This window comes from Erpetoichthys calabaricus, chromosome 2, assembly GCF_900747795.2.
Source record: "Erpetoichthys calabaricus chromosome 2, fErpCal1.3, whole genome shotgun sequence".
NCBI classification, from domain to species: domain Eukaryota; kingdom Metazoa; phylum Chordata; class Cladistia; order Polypteriformes; family Polypteridae; genus Erpetoichthys; species Erpetoichthys calabaricus.
The window spans coordinates 238,345,930-238,360,979 of record NC_041395.2 but is presented as its reverse complement, the minus strand read 5'-3'; the positions used below and the strand labels follow the sequence as shown (position 1 = coordinate 238,360,979).

The 15,050-nt window shown below is 35.8% G+C and overlaps 2 protein-coding genes across 2 annotated transcripts in view; one reads left to right on the top strand and one right to left on the bottom strand.

The window, feature by feature from the left end:
• dock1 (dedicator of cytokinesis 1) overlaps window positions 1–15,050 on the bottom strand; it is an 870,017-nt gene that overhangs the window by 437,655 nt on the left and 417,312 nt on the right. The gene's annotated exons all lie outside the window — the stretch shown is intronic.
• Window positions 1–15,050, top strand: part of LOC127526864 (inhibitory synaptic factor 2A) — a 101,412-nt gene that overhangs the window by 21,369 nt on the left and 64,993 nt on the right. Inside the window, exon 2 of the mRNA XM_051924024.1 lies at window positions 2,059–3,265. Within this exon, the coding sequence (XP_051779984.1) occupies window positions 2,059–3,265 (1,207 nt within the window). The remainder of the gene's footprint in view (window positions 1–2,058; window positions 3,266–15,050) is intronic.

Below are 15,050 nucleotides of genomic sequence, written 5' to 3'. Positions count from 1 at the left end.
TGCTCCTTTCCACAGTTATATTAAAGTGTAGATGAAAATACAAATAATTTATTTGTCATAGTAAAGAAGCAAAGAAGGAAAATTAATTTGTGTTTATTATTTCAATAACTTCTGTATTTTTTATGTGTCCTCTATATGATTCAAAAGCTATAAAAACATTAGGAAGATTGTTTTTTGTTAATTGTGTGCTACATGAACATTACAACAATACACAAAATGTTTAAGTATCTCTTCTATGACAAATTCATCTATGCAGCAGAAAAGAACCTCCCTATAGAGCTATTGTTCATAAATGTTCAAGTGCTCAAATTATACAAAACAGGATAACAGCTTGCACTATCGATTGCCTTTCTCTTTATTTAAGCTTACGCAGTTAATTCCTCGGTTGAGGAATTGTCTTGTATTTTAAATCAGATTACTCATCTTCTACACTGGTAAGGCTAGGGGGAGGTGCAATTTATCATTATACTCCACTCATTAAGAAAACCACTCGAGGTGCATTCTTCAGAATTGTCACTCTGCCAAGTTGGTGATTGCTGATAGAACTAAGGAGTTTTACGCCTAGTAGCTTTCAGAAAAAAGAACCATCAACACATGCACCTAGTTAGCATGAACAATTTATTTTACAAACAAATATTACTTGTACACATTGAGATACACTTGTTAAATTGCAAGCTCTTTCTATACATATACATGTGGGCTGCAGTTGTTAGATGGCCTTAGACACAAAATCACTGTTGAAAAGCATTACTTTAAATCTAAATAATAAAACAATTTATATAAAAAAAGATAACTATTTGATTTACATATGCTAACCAAGTGCTTTGCACGTACATTAGATAGATGTAGAATTGTCTATTAGTTGCCTAACTACAGTTATTTAAAGATCGAAGTGCTTAGAAGTTCAGTATTTAATCATTATACTAGGAAGGCAGGTGTGCCACATTTCTTTACTTGTAATGAAAATCATTCTTCATATAGCAGTTTTAAAATTTGTATCAATTTATTAAAAAAAATGAAAAAGCTGAGTTGCACTCTCCTCTCTCTCTCTCTCTCTGTGGGTTTAATGGCTGCTTTTTGACAAGGTGAATGCAATACTTTGCACATGACAGAATTAAGGGAAAATAAAGAAAACAGATCAAAAATTTAATTGTTAACACTGTACAAATATAATGTTTTAAGAACAAAATTATCCATACGAATAAAATAAGGAATTATGGGGACAAGCAAATTTTGAGATTAAAGAACTTCCTTTCTCCTTTAAAAAATGTGATATATTCAGTTTTAAACTTTCACTAAGATTAATAAAATGTACAATTTTATATCAATAATGAAGGTTCACATATACTCTCAATATCTAGATCAGAGTATTGTACAATTGGCAGTACACCAGACAACTTGACAGTAACGCTTTAGGGAAATTCTAAGCAGCACTTGGCCTGCCTAAACAGCAGTTGTAGAATATTTACACCAGCTTGATAAAATTACATGAAGCAGACCCCTGAAGGAGAGTTCCTGCTCTAGAAAGCCTGAAGGAATGGTTAATCATAAACTACATTTACTGTAACTTTATATATTTGTGTTTTGTACGTTAGAGTATGTCCTCTTGCTTTTTAAATTATTTCTTCCTATGTGTAAAGGCAATAGAAAGACCAGAATCAGGTTTATTAACCAAGTCAAGATAGCCAAAAGGCAAAATAGCTAAGAACAGGTAAACACAGAAGAGTAAAATAAGGCCAAGAGTATTAAACCCCAAGTACAGTTAACATAGTAAACAATCAAATTTAAAGTGCAACATTAACCTTTCACTATTAAAGTTAAATGTCAATTTTAATACAAAAATATTTGTGTTCAAAATATCACACATAACATTATTTAAGTTTTCTCTTCAAAAACACTTCTACCAAAAGGTTAAAATATTATTTTACTATACTTTGATTTATTGTAAAGCAACCTACTATTTAGCACTGTTTGATTCATGGTAACTGAAACTTCATGTGATTATTTGGCTTGGGTGTTCTACAATTAATGGTTAACAGTATGCATTTTCACTCCTAGAAACCATGGTCAGTAAAGAAGCCAGCAAATGTCTTCTCACAAATTCTGAAACGGAGGCTGAGGCAGCAGCTTCACTGGCTTTGGAGATGAAGTACTCACTAGATCCTAATCGACAAATTAGAAAAAGAAATAAAGCCCTACAGGTAAGATTTAAGGACATCTGCGAGGCTCAGAATGAACAGAGGGACTCGGCCCAACAATCTGATCGAAAAAGTACAAAGTCCATCTCTTACAAAGCTGCTTATCGGAAGTATATGACAGTACCTGCAAGGAGATCAATACCCAATGTCACAAAAAGTACGGGGGTACAGACTTCACCCGATCTTAAAAAACGCTATCAAACGTTTCCTTTTGAAAGGAAAAAAGGACATGCCATTAAGAATGCATCCGCTGTGGAAGGCTTAAAAAATCACGACAATGGATTTGTAATCGACATTAAGGGTAATAGAGACAAAGAAAGCTCAGGGGAAGCTATTCAGTGCAGTAGGAAGGTCAGCAATCAAAAACAAGCAGCTTTGACTTCACATACTAATGAATGTATGAATGCAATAGATCAGCATTCCTCTGGCAGCTGTTCTGATGGAACTAAGTGCACCAATTCTTCATTGCAAAGATTTACTAAAGAGGCCGATTGTTTTCCAGAATTGGCAGAAACTGGTTTAAAGGAGCCTGAACATCATCTCTGCCATTCTCGAACCAGACACCACAAAAGGCCATCACAAACCAACCAAGATCAGACACGCCTTGCACAATTATGTTTGCTGAATTCTGAAGAAGCCTTGGTTACACATGTAATTGAGACAGACTCCAAAGTTTCAGGGCCTATTGCATGGAATGCTTTGACAGAAGTTGAATGTTTGGACAGTCCATCAACAAATGAAAAGCGCAAAAAAGCAGTGCAACTCAATGGACTGCAATCGCAAACACTTAGCACTCAGGCCTGCTTGATACAAAGTCAGTGCCAGTCAAGCCAATGTAATGAACAACCTCTTAAAACACATGCTTCACCCACCAAGGACAATCAGTCCTGTCAAAGATCAATGGCTCTGAGTGAGACATGCCAGCAGATTGTGCCAGTTACACAAGATGGGGACCTAAAAGCACAGCTCCAGGTGATGGAAAGCTTGATCAGCTCCAGTCAGGAAACAATTAAGGTGCTGCTAGGTGTAATTCAAGAGCTGGAGAAGGGAGAAGCTCACAGAGAAGGGTAAGTAGGCATCAAATTCATGACTGTGACAAATGCATACAGGGCTTCTTTAAAAGTAAAAGTATTTTTCTCTTAAAAATGCAATCATGAGGATCTCTACTAGAATATAATAGAAATTATCTATGGTGCTGACAAACTGAACATCACAGAGTTTTATACTGTAATTACAAATAATGCAAATACGGAGTAATCCTTGACCTAATACAGTATTTTCAAACATAATATATGAGGTATAACTCAGTTTGTTCAGCTTAAAACTCTCACAGCCCAACCCACCGCTGTTACTTCAGGTGTGCCCCAGGGCTTTGTCCTGGGGCCCCTTCTTTTCATTATTTACTTCCTTCCCCTTGGTAATATCTTTCGTAAATATAACATTAGCTTCCACTGTTATGCTGATGACACCCAGCTCTCTCTCATTAGTAAACCTACTGCTTCCTTTCCACCCTCCTCACTTATTGATTTCATAGCAGAAATCAAATCCTGGTTTTCTTCAAATTTTCTTAAATTAAACAGTGACAAAACTGAGGTTCTCTTCATTGGTACAAAATCAACATTATCCAAAACTGATCATTTTTCATTTGTTATTGATAATTCCTCTGTCTCCCCCTCCCCACAGGTTAAGAGTCTGGGTGTCATCCTTGACAGTACTTTATCCTTTCAGTCCCACATCAATAACATTTCCCGGTCTGCATATTTCCTCTTGCGTAACATTAATCGTATTCGCACCTCCCTCACTCCCCACACCACTGCTATGCTCGTTCATAGCCTTGTCACTTTTCGTCTGGATTATTGCAATTCCCTTTTCTTTGGTCTTTCTCACAAATCTCTTTATAAGCTTCAACTGGTCCAGAATTCAGCCGCCGGCATCATGACTAGAACCCCCTCTATTCACCATTTCACTCTTGTTTTGCAGCAGCTTCATTGGCTTCCAGTTAAGTTACACATTCAAATCAATATTCTTCTGTTAACTTTAAAGGCTATCCAAAAACTTGCCCCTCCATATCTGTCTGACCTCCTCCATGTTGCCATACCCTCTTGTACCCTTAGATCCTCTTCCTCCATCCACTTGACTGTCCCCTTCGTCCGTCTTACCACTATGGGGAGCACGGCATTCAGTTGCTCTGCTCCCCAGCTCTGGAACTCACTACCATCTGAGCTTAGAAATATTGAATCATTTTCACTTTTCAAATCTAAACTTAAAACTCATTTGTTTAAGACTGCTTTTTCTCTTTGATTACAATTGCTCTGTCCGATTTAAATTTTTGTATTTTAGTTTTGTTTATAATCTGTGTTTAATCTATTGTTCGGTGTCCTTGAGGGTTTAGAAAGGTGCCTACAAATAAATAAAATGTATTATTATTATTTTATAATAAATATGGTATATCAAGGAATGTTAAATCTGGTGTGCAATATATAGACAAATATAAAACAATCAGCCCACTGGTTATGTTGTTTCTTGTTTTTGTCATCATATTCATGTGCAAAATATTTTTCCAAAATATTTTCCTAACACTGCATTCAAATGTGGATTGTCAAATATATCTGAATAAGTAACAAATAAATATATGTATTATGATTTTGTGAGAGTGTAACTGCATGAAATGAATTTAAAACTTCATTTTATTTTGAGCAATCCAAAAACTTTTGACAGCACACAAAAAACATACAGAAATGTATACACCACCACCAGACCACATTATAAAATTTGCTTTAATGTAGGAGCGTTTTATATTTTGAAGTTGGTTCATTCTGCTATGTGCTTTTCATTTCCTTCTTTCGTATTTGTGCGAAAAAGGTTATCAAGATGTATTTGGCAGAAATATGAATAAATATTTAAGAAAGAAAGAGTTTTAACAATTTTTGACATCTCACTGTCTGAAAAGAGTATGTGTATCAGATAAATCAAATCTATAAAATACATACCCCTAGTTCAATTTTTGTCAAAATAAATTTTCTGTGAAAAATCAACTGCAATATTCAAAATGAATTTCACATGAATAATTAAATCACTAGTTTTATTTTTTGATGGTTCAAATTATTTCAAAGACTGCTATTATAAATGAATAAAATATAAAGCTTATTGAAGGCACAGTACATCCCTGATATCTAGGAAATGTTTTGTGTGACTCTGATTAAGTCCAGAGTCCATGAAAACTGCTATAAATAATAAAGATAGTATGGTCTGCTAAATATCTAAGTATTTTTATGATTACTTGCTGTGTACCTTTTCTAAGGTGTGAAAAGATATTGGTTTTATGTACATATCCATACTGTTTTTTACAATGCAATGTCTAGAAACTACACGTAGCATGTACTGTATAACCAGGTGTTCAAACAGAACGAAGAACCTAAAAGCCAGAAAGTTTTTCATGCCACACAGAACACTTCTTTTGCATACTTTTCATTTTAAATATACTAGAAAGACTTGATGTAATTGAAAAGCAAGAACTGTTGTCAGTAATGTAGACACATGCACAAGTAACACATTCAATACAGTGTTGAAATGATACATCTGATACTTTGGCTTTCCTTTTATACCCTACAATTTATAATCAATAAAGCCAGATTAACTGAAACATGAATATTTCCATCTGGAAGATATGACCATTGGTAAATTAAAAATGGTAGGTTAAGAAAGAAGGGTACAAGAGAAGAATCTCTTGTTTTATTATTATATATTCTTTCACCAAAAGTCACAGAATAATTGGTAGTACCAAGCCAAATTACCTGTCAAGTGATGAAATTTCAAAAGCTACAAATGATCAATATACTATATATTGCTAGCAAGAAGAAGAGTTGAATTAATTGCAGTGGTATTACATATTGAGCAGAATATGTCATTTTTACATACAAGTAAAAAATGAATACAATACAGTTTAAATTGTGGACATCAGTTGCTTTACCACTAAATTATAAAGTCTACTTAGGAACAATTATATTTAATTTATACTTTTAATTTTATGTAACATATGTGTTCTATAATTTCCTCTCATGGAAGATCAAATTATACAGTTTGTCAGCTGTGTGTAATGTTGCTAAATATGCCATTTTCTCTATTTTCATACAGATGTTTATGTTTTAGAGTTGGCATTATAACTGAATATGCAATAAGAAATATTTCTATGAGTATTCTACTCATGATACTACTGATAAAATCAATATAAATACATTTTTCTACAAATTCCATTTAAGTGTAATCTGAGTAACATACACTGACTTTACACTGAAAGTCATTAAACTATTTGTTTTTATTCAAATGTACTATAGCCTCTTTATGAAGATGTCCACCAACATAAAATAATAATATTTATATAATTAATAAAGCAAATAAAATAGTTAACATTTTAAAACTTGTTACTGTTTGCATTTAAATAAACAGTATATTCATACCACAGGTAAAATGAAACTCCGCTGAAAAGAATCTTTTTAAGTTAATCTACTCCTTCATATTGATATATGACTACAACAGCACTGAAAAGCAGAAAATCACACTAAACAATTTTAAACATCCATCATCAACTCATTGGTCTAGTATTTAGTTTCCTAAAATATATGACAATGATCATGAAATTAACTGCAGTTGTGCTTTAGTTTAAACTGAATATTGCACCTTTATTTCACCATGAATTTAAAAAGGAGAGTTCTTACTTTACTTCTTTGTAAGACTGCACTTATTTACAGAATGAAATGTTATATGTTATTGTGCCACAGTCACAAGGATAAAAAAAACATTTTATATATATATATATATATATATATATACATATATATATATACATATATATATATACACACACACACTTCTAAAACTGTGCTCTAAACTAAAACTAAAATGACTTGCAATTAATTACCTTGTTTACCGTTACTGCAAGCCAGTCTGCATATCAACATGCTATTCCATGACAAAGTATTTTACAACATCATTGAGGACTACATTATTTAAAAAGCCTGTTTTACAATAACTGTGATTCAATTGTAGTGACTATTTCTGTAAAAGGTATTATGGTACTCATTAGGGTTGCATAATACAACAGATGTAACACAATTTATCCATGTACATTTTACTATGTTGTAATACACAGGTGTTGAACTCCAGGCGTACTCCCGTTTCCACGCTCAAATCGCGATGTATAAAACCTAAACTTGGCGTAAAGCCACGCACATTTCCATGGTAACTCATACCTTGGCGTACGCAATTTCTCCGATCGGTTTTGCAGACTGGCGGCACCCAGCGTCAAAGCAGTGCTACTGTTCCTGTGTGGTCACCCTTTCTTTCTCAGACCCACATTCCTGACACGGCTTTATAAATACACTGAAACTAACTGCATATTGTTTATTAGTGTAATGCATCTGATTCTAATTAACCTGCAGCAATATAATGGTCCAGGGAATAGCCATAGTATTTCAAATACCATAACTGCTTTAACGTAACTCTCACTGCATCTTCTTCTTCTTTCAGCTGCTCCCGTTAAGGGTTGCCACAGCAGATCATCTTTTTCCATATTACTCTCACTGCACCACTCGGAGTATTTATATCACTGTATCTGAGTGGGGAATCACAGCAGCAGCTGATCGGAAAGAGAAATATCGGTATACAGCATGAAGCAGACGCTGCCTGAGCCACGGCAAAACGCTTTAGAGACTTCCCAGTACGGACTTCGCGGTTTAGAAAAGGTTTCATCCCAAGAAATCTAAACACACTCAATCAGTCCATCAAGTGCTCCTTGTAGAACTGTTTACTTATAAATACAATTACCTCACTGTAAACTTGCACTACAGTTATAATATTGCACAACCTGCTCCACTTTATAAAGCGTGTATTTACATATGATGATGGTATTCATTTTTAAGATGAAATGCAGCAAAATATGTTGATTATATTATACAGATAAAACTTAAACTTTATTTAAATAATCTGTATTGTTAATAATTAAACATGTGAGGACACGGTGCCGCAGCGCTAGCTAGTTCAGGGATTGTTCCTGCATTGCGTTGTATTCTTGTGCTGACGCGACACTGGAGGGATAGACGGATAGAATAATTAAACACGTACTACGAAGATATTTCAATGTTCATTAAATGTTTTGAAGAATCGGCGTTCTAAACTTACAGATGGCTTAACGTCTATTACATAGCTGATTGTGTGGCGATTCGGTATTTAGAGAAAGAAACGTAAGGACAGGAATTGGAGGTTAGTACGTTTGAAAGAGACAGTACTGCTGTGATAAATTATTTCATTGAAGGTCGCGCATGGCGCAGCAAGCCTCTTGCGTGAGATATGAACAAGCACTGCGCCACCGTGTTCCCATGTTTAATAACATGCTTTCATTCCTATCATCATGAAAAAGATATCACGTATACATCTCAGTATTTTAATTATTCAGAGAGCTGTAATATCATGAATGTAATGGATTATGTGCCCTGTTGGAGAAAGAGAAAGCCTGTTTAAGAAGCAGGTAGTGATTCACACACAGAGCACAAAGAAGATCAAATACAGAACAAAGCATTTAACGTCCTACTTTAGTTACAATGGGATTTGAGAAACTAGTAAATTAAACGAGTTTAAGATGAAGTTTATGATGTTCTACTTTAATGGCAAAATAAGCTACATGATTTTTTTCCCACTGTGTGCCTATTTTTTTGTCTGTACCCTAATAAGCTTTCATATGACACTCAGACGGTGGGCTACGACTTGCCTTTTCATGGAAACTTTGATATGTGATTTCTTTTTTATTTCGGGCACTGTGCGACTTTGTGAACTTGAGCTTTCGAGTTTCTACGACACTCTGTCACTCGATCAACTTCCTTTTGTTGATTATACCACTGTTTAAACCAACAAATAGTACATTTTTCCTTTGCCTCCACTTGGTATTCGCTGAAATTCTTATATTTTCCCCCGTGCTTTTCCCATTGTCTTTTCTCAGAAGGCTATTTATATTGATCTGCATATTCAAAGAGGCGTAATTCTGGGAGGAGTTGGGGCGGGACAGAAGGCGCGTGCACGTGCGTTACTTTTCACGCTAATCGGGATTTATGTAGCGGAAAAACGTGAAAGTTTGCGAACGTACAGATTCCTGCATCTGGATTTTTCTGTCCGTACACACATTCCCGCTTTTGTGCTCACGCCATGTTATAGTGTGAGTTCTATGCACGGCGTTATACATGAGGCCCCTGGTTTTATCATTATTTTATTTATATATATATATATATATATATATATATATATACACATACACACTAGTAACACTGATAGCAAAAGTCTGATAATACATAAATATATTCTTCTGTATAGAACTTGGTGGTGGTTGAAGGCAGAGGCTTTGGCAGACTGGAATTAATGAATGAATGAATAAATAAAACTTGGCAGTAATACTGCCATCAGGCTAGTGAATATTAAGAGATAAATGAAAATAAAGCTTAATGAAGTAGGACACAATAATCTGTACCATGAAAATAATATTTGGAATAAGGCAATAATTTCCAAGTTCCGTCCTGGATGATCCCATGTGTCTGCATGTTTTTTCCTAATCGTTTAATTAGCTGGTCTTTTTTATCTTTTATTCTGAAGTTAGAAAAGTAGTGTGAGATTTACATTCTGCTGCCCCAGCAGTCACATGTTAGTGTTCCTGCCTTCCCTAGCATTACTTTTAAATAGTTAACATTGACCTAGCTTCTCCAATTAATGAAGCAAATTGTTGATGAGTACATCTTGTGGCCGATTGCTAGTGCCCCCTCAGCAGAGGGTCATGGCATGCCAAATTTCTGCTGTCATCTTGCATTTTTAAAAGAGCAGTGGATGGTTTTTATACTGTCAGTCTCTTTTTCCCTCTCATGCCCACAGAGACCAATGCCCAAAAACATTTACTATCCTTTATTAAATTCCTTTTCCGTTAATGCCAGTGTGATTCTCTTGCTCTTCACTGGACATTTTCCCTCTCATATATTTAGCAAAATATTTGGTAAGGTAACAAACACACATACATACACATATATATGGTATATATACAACGCAAAAAATGCAAATTAATTTACAGTCATCAACAAAAACACTATTTCCTGCTTAGATACAAAGCTGAAATTTGGAAGGTCATTTCAATAATATTTAGGGGTAAACCCCACCCCACAACAGAAAACTAAGTAATCCAAAATCACAAAAATGCCTTGACAGATTAGATTAAAATTTAGTGATATTAAAGATAAAAGGAAAATTAGTCAACAGATTTTTTTTAGTTTACACTAAATGTTTTAATTGGCAAAATTTATCAATGTTAAGATAATTTCATGCTCAGTGCTTCTCTGAGAGTGTGCTTTATACAAATGAAGGATGGAGTAAAAATGACCAATGGGCAACATGAATAGTACTGCTAACTAATAAGATGGACAGAGGACTAGGCAAGGTCCTACACGGGGAAAAAAAAGAGACATGATCACATCATAAAATGGAAAGAAAAAGATTAATAGAGTTTAAAGAAGATGTTAAACTCAATGGTTTGTAAGCACTGTATTTTGCTATCGATGTACTGTGTGTCACCTTGTTTATCTGTTCCACTTCGTCGACCCCCAGCCAACGGTCATGGCACTCCTATTGCTGTTCCTCGATTGTGGTGCTTAAAACAGACCAAGTTTAACTGTTTCAAGTGTAGTGATGACCCAAAGACAACAACTGTAATGGGGGGATGTGTCCCCCTTTGCTGAAATGAGTACAATTATAAGAGTGGGCCCCCCTGTGGTGACACAAGCACTGTTAGAAGTGGGGAAAAATATTGTGCAGCACTGTCGATCACTTCAGAGGGAGAGGTGTTTTCATTGCAACTAAGTTTTCTTCTCTAGGTGTGCTTGCTGCCTAAGGACAACCACTCACTGCCCACCGATGGCAACCCTCGATTTTCACCCAGTGGTTGAGAAAGACTGGCTTAAAACACTAAGCAAAAACAAACCCAAACCCCCACTCCTTCTCAATCATAGTGCTGCAAACTCCCAGCAATAGCGGTGCTTGAAATTCTAATGGGGAAATGCTCCACGCTCCTCACTCTTCATATTAATACATCAGTGTAACATGCAGGCTACCATCTGCAGACTTAAAATGGAACAACACACAACTGACAAAACAAGAAAAGAAATGGAATACTTGAGTGAATGGCATAAACAAATGAAAATAATAAACATCTAATAATTATTATACTTAATTGTAGCAGATATTTATTAATATTATTGATAAATACAACTATTGTACATTTAGTTCTTGCTTCATTTTACCATAACGATTCTATAGATACTCAACAGTATTGCTTCCTATATTGTATTTATAGTATATATACAGTAGCTTATAAAAATACCTCTGTTACAGCTTTGTAAAAAAAAAATATTACTGAAAATAAATTTATTGCTGCCACCTCCTTATTTTTTTTAATTAATGTATTTACTTTTTTTGTGTGGCGGCACAGTGGCACCGTGGTAGCGCTTCTGCCTCGCAGTAAGGAGACCTGGGTTCACTTCCCGGGTCCTCCCTGCGTGGAGTTTGCATATTCTCCCCGTGTCTGCGTGGGTTTCCTCCCACAGTCCAAAGACATGCAGGTTAGGTGCATTGGCGATCCTAAATTGTCCCTAGTGTGTGCTTGGTGTGTGGGTATGTGTGCCCTGTGGTGGGCTGGCGCCCTGCCTGGGGTTTGTTTCCTGCCTTGTGCCCTGTGTTGGCTGGGACTGGCTCCAGCAGATCCCCGTGACCCTGTAGTTAGGATATAGCGGGTTGGATAATGGATGGATGGACTTTTTTTGTGTGTAATTATACAATTTTTATTAGGGTTACCGAGTGTAGATCAATGGACAAAAATTTTATGTACACCACAAAAAAGTGTGGGGAACGTGAAGGGTACTGAATACCTTCTGAATCTACTGTGTACTATAAATTGTAACAGAATGGACACATTGGCAGGTGTTCCAGGTGGGACTGGTTCCAGTCCTTTAACTGGCTGGGAGGCCAATATAACAGAACAATGTAGGGAGGCTTAATTTCAGAACTACATCCCTGTGCTTCAGACCCCTTCTGATACCATAAGAAATCTTAGGAATTGTAGGGCAGTGAGGCAATCTTGCTGGGGTCCGTGGGTGCTGCCAGAGGGCGCTACACTCCCTGTTTAATTACGGAACTTCCGATTGACCCAGAAATACTTTAATTGGGCTATGCCCTGGCTCCGCAAGTACTCCCAGGTCCAAGGTAAAAAGAGCTGATCAACCTCACTTAAGTTGGAGTCGAGGTAGAGGAAGAGGAGTTGGAAGAGAACAAAGAGATGAGAGGAAGAAGAAGAAAGAAGGGAGAGAAATCCTTGTTGATTGTGAAGCTGTAGGGAATAAAAATCCTTTATTTGAACCCATGATATAGTAGGGCTGGTAATGGATAAAAAAAAATAATTTGAATAAATGTATGTAATTAATCGCGATTAATCGCATTTAACATGAAAACACGTAATTATAAAATGAAAACATAAATCATGAAGTAAATACACACGGAATTGCAAATTTAATGTACAATCAACACAAAAGTATTTATATAAAAAAGACATAGTTTAAACTTAAAAAATGACCTTAAACCTGAACTTTTAACAAAATACTACTTCAGCAAGTACAACCTCCATTTGAATGCCTTCCTAAAGGCAAGTTGAAAAGAAGTCAATAAGAATACGAGGCCTATGTATTAATTCTCAAATTGGCATATCAGATGAGACACAGACATAGCAAAGTAAAAATTAAATGATTGAAATGAATGTTGACTTTGAATCCACTGCTAAAGACTGCTTTTTATTTGAAAGAATATGGACCTCTTAAATGGGCATACATTAAAACTTATGTAAAAATTCTGTAAATACTATCCTCAATCAACAACTTGATAATTATACTCTACAACAACTGGTGCTAGTGAAAATAACAGTGCAGTGCCCCAGGTCCTAATGAGATGATCAAGACTTGTCTGAGGAGGATGGGAGTACCTGGAGAAGAAGACACATAAGCAGATCCGTGATGGGTGTTTTGCAGACACAGCACTTAGAAAGCATTTTAGCAGCCAAGTGCCATGTCAGGGGTCCATCTGCCTGGATGCATGTTCACCAGTGACTCTTGCAGAGCCAAGGGACAGTGGGAATACTAGTGCTGGGCGGTATACCGGTTCATACCGAAAACCATTTTAAATTTTTTTTATGATATGGATTTTTCTTGTACTGCAACACCGGTTTAAATTGCCTAAACGACGTTCAGAACGTGGCGCAGCGGGAAACTGTTCAAGTGGGGACCTTTTTCACTGCTACACCGTTAAACACAGATTTGTTGCACTAGGGCTCTTTTTCACTGCTACAACACCAAATAGTGGGCGGTAGCATAGGTATGCCGCGCGGTGAAAATGGACAGAGAGCCGAAAAAAAGCAGACACATCTGTCGCCTGGAGATGCTTTAGTTTTAAAAGGTCAGATGTGTAAATACTGTTTCTATACTACTGGATAATACTGCAAGCCAAGTTGTACTTGTTTTAAATACAGTGTAATGTACCTGGGTACTGTGTAATAGTGTGACGACATTTTGACTTTATTCTCGACATTTCCACTTTAATCTTGACACTTATGACGAGAATATATTCTTTTGACTTTACTCTCGTAATTTGTCATTAAAGTAGAACATCGTAAACTAAACTTCATCAAAAAATGAATATTTCATTTACTAGATTTTCTCAAACCCCATCATAAGCTATATAGCACATTAAATGCTTTGTGTTAAGTGATTCGTTCAGAGATGGGTGCAACTCTGAATGGATGGCATAATTAAACATGTATAACGAAGATATTTTTAAAGTTCTGAACACTCCGTGGGCTAAGTTTATAACTAGTTTTAATTTCACAAAGACGTTTATCGTGTGGTGATTGGTTATGTGGTTATGTGATGAAAGAAAAAGGAAGGATAGGAACTGGGGTTTTGGTAGCCTACGTCAGATAGAGACAGCATGCATGCAATAAAGATAGCCCACTCAGAAGAACATGCATTGAATTCTGTGTTCGTGTCTCCGACTAGCAGATCACAAACCCAACATTTACACAATATTTATGTTAAACCTATGCGATAGCTATTCATACATCCAGTTTTTTGGAGTCTCGTCACACCTGCCATAAAGTTCTCTACACTGAACATACACCTGGGGACCCCTTACTGCGAGGGAGCAGCACTACTGCCTCACTACCGTGCATGTGTAATACCTGCTTTAATGCATTTTATCATGAAAATGATATCAAGTATTTATCTTAGCATTCAAAATTTTCAGAAAGCAGGAATATCATGAAGTGAATGGATTCTGTATGGTGATCACTTAAGAAGCGTAGTGATTAACCACTGGGTCGGGGAACGTAACACAAAGCATTTAATGTGCTGCATTAATTTATGACGGGGTAAATTAAGTAATTGATTAAAAATTGATTTTAGGAAGAAGTTTAGTTTACGACATTCTACTTTAATTATGAAGTAAACTATGAGAATAAAGTGGAAATGTCGACTTTAATCTCGACATAAACGGCGAGAATAATGTGGAAATGTTGACTTTGTTCTTTGTTTTTTTTCTTCCCAGTATAGCTTAGCTTGAAGCAAGGTCCATATTAATGCAGTTTGCCTAAATGATGGTTCAGCTGGTAAAGATGTCATCACCAAGTTGCACTTGTTGTATTTTATTTTAATTTGGTGAATACTGTGTAATGCACCTGGGCTTGAAGTCTTGAAGTAATAGTGCAACTATCAGTAATAATACTATTATTTA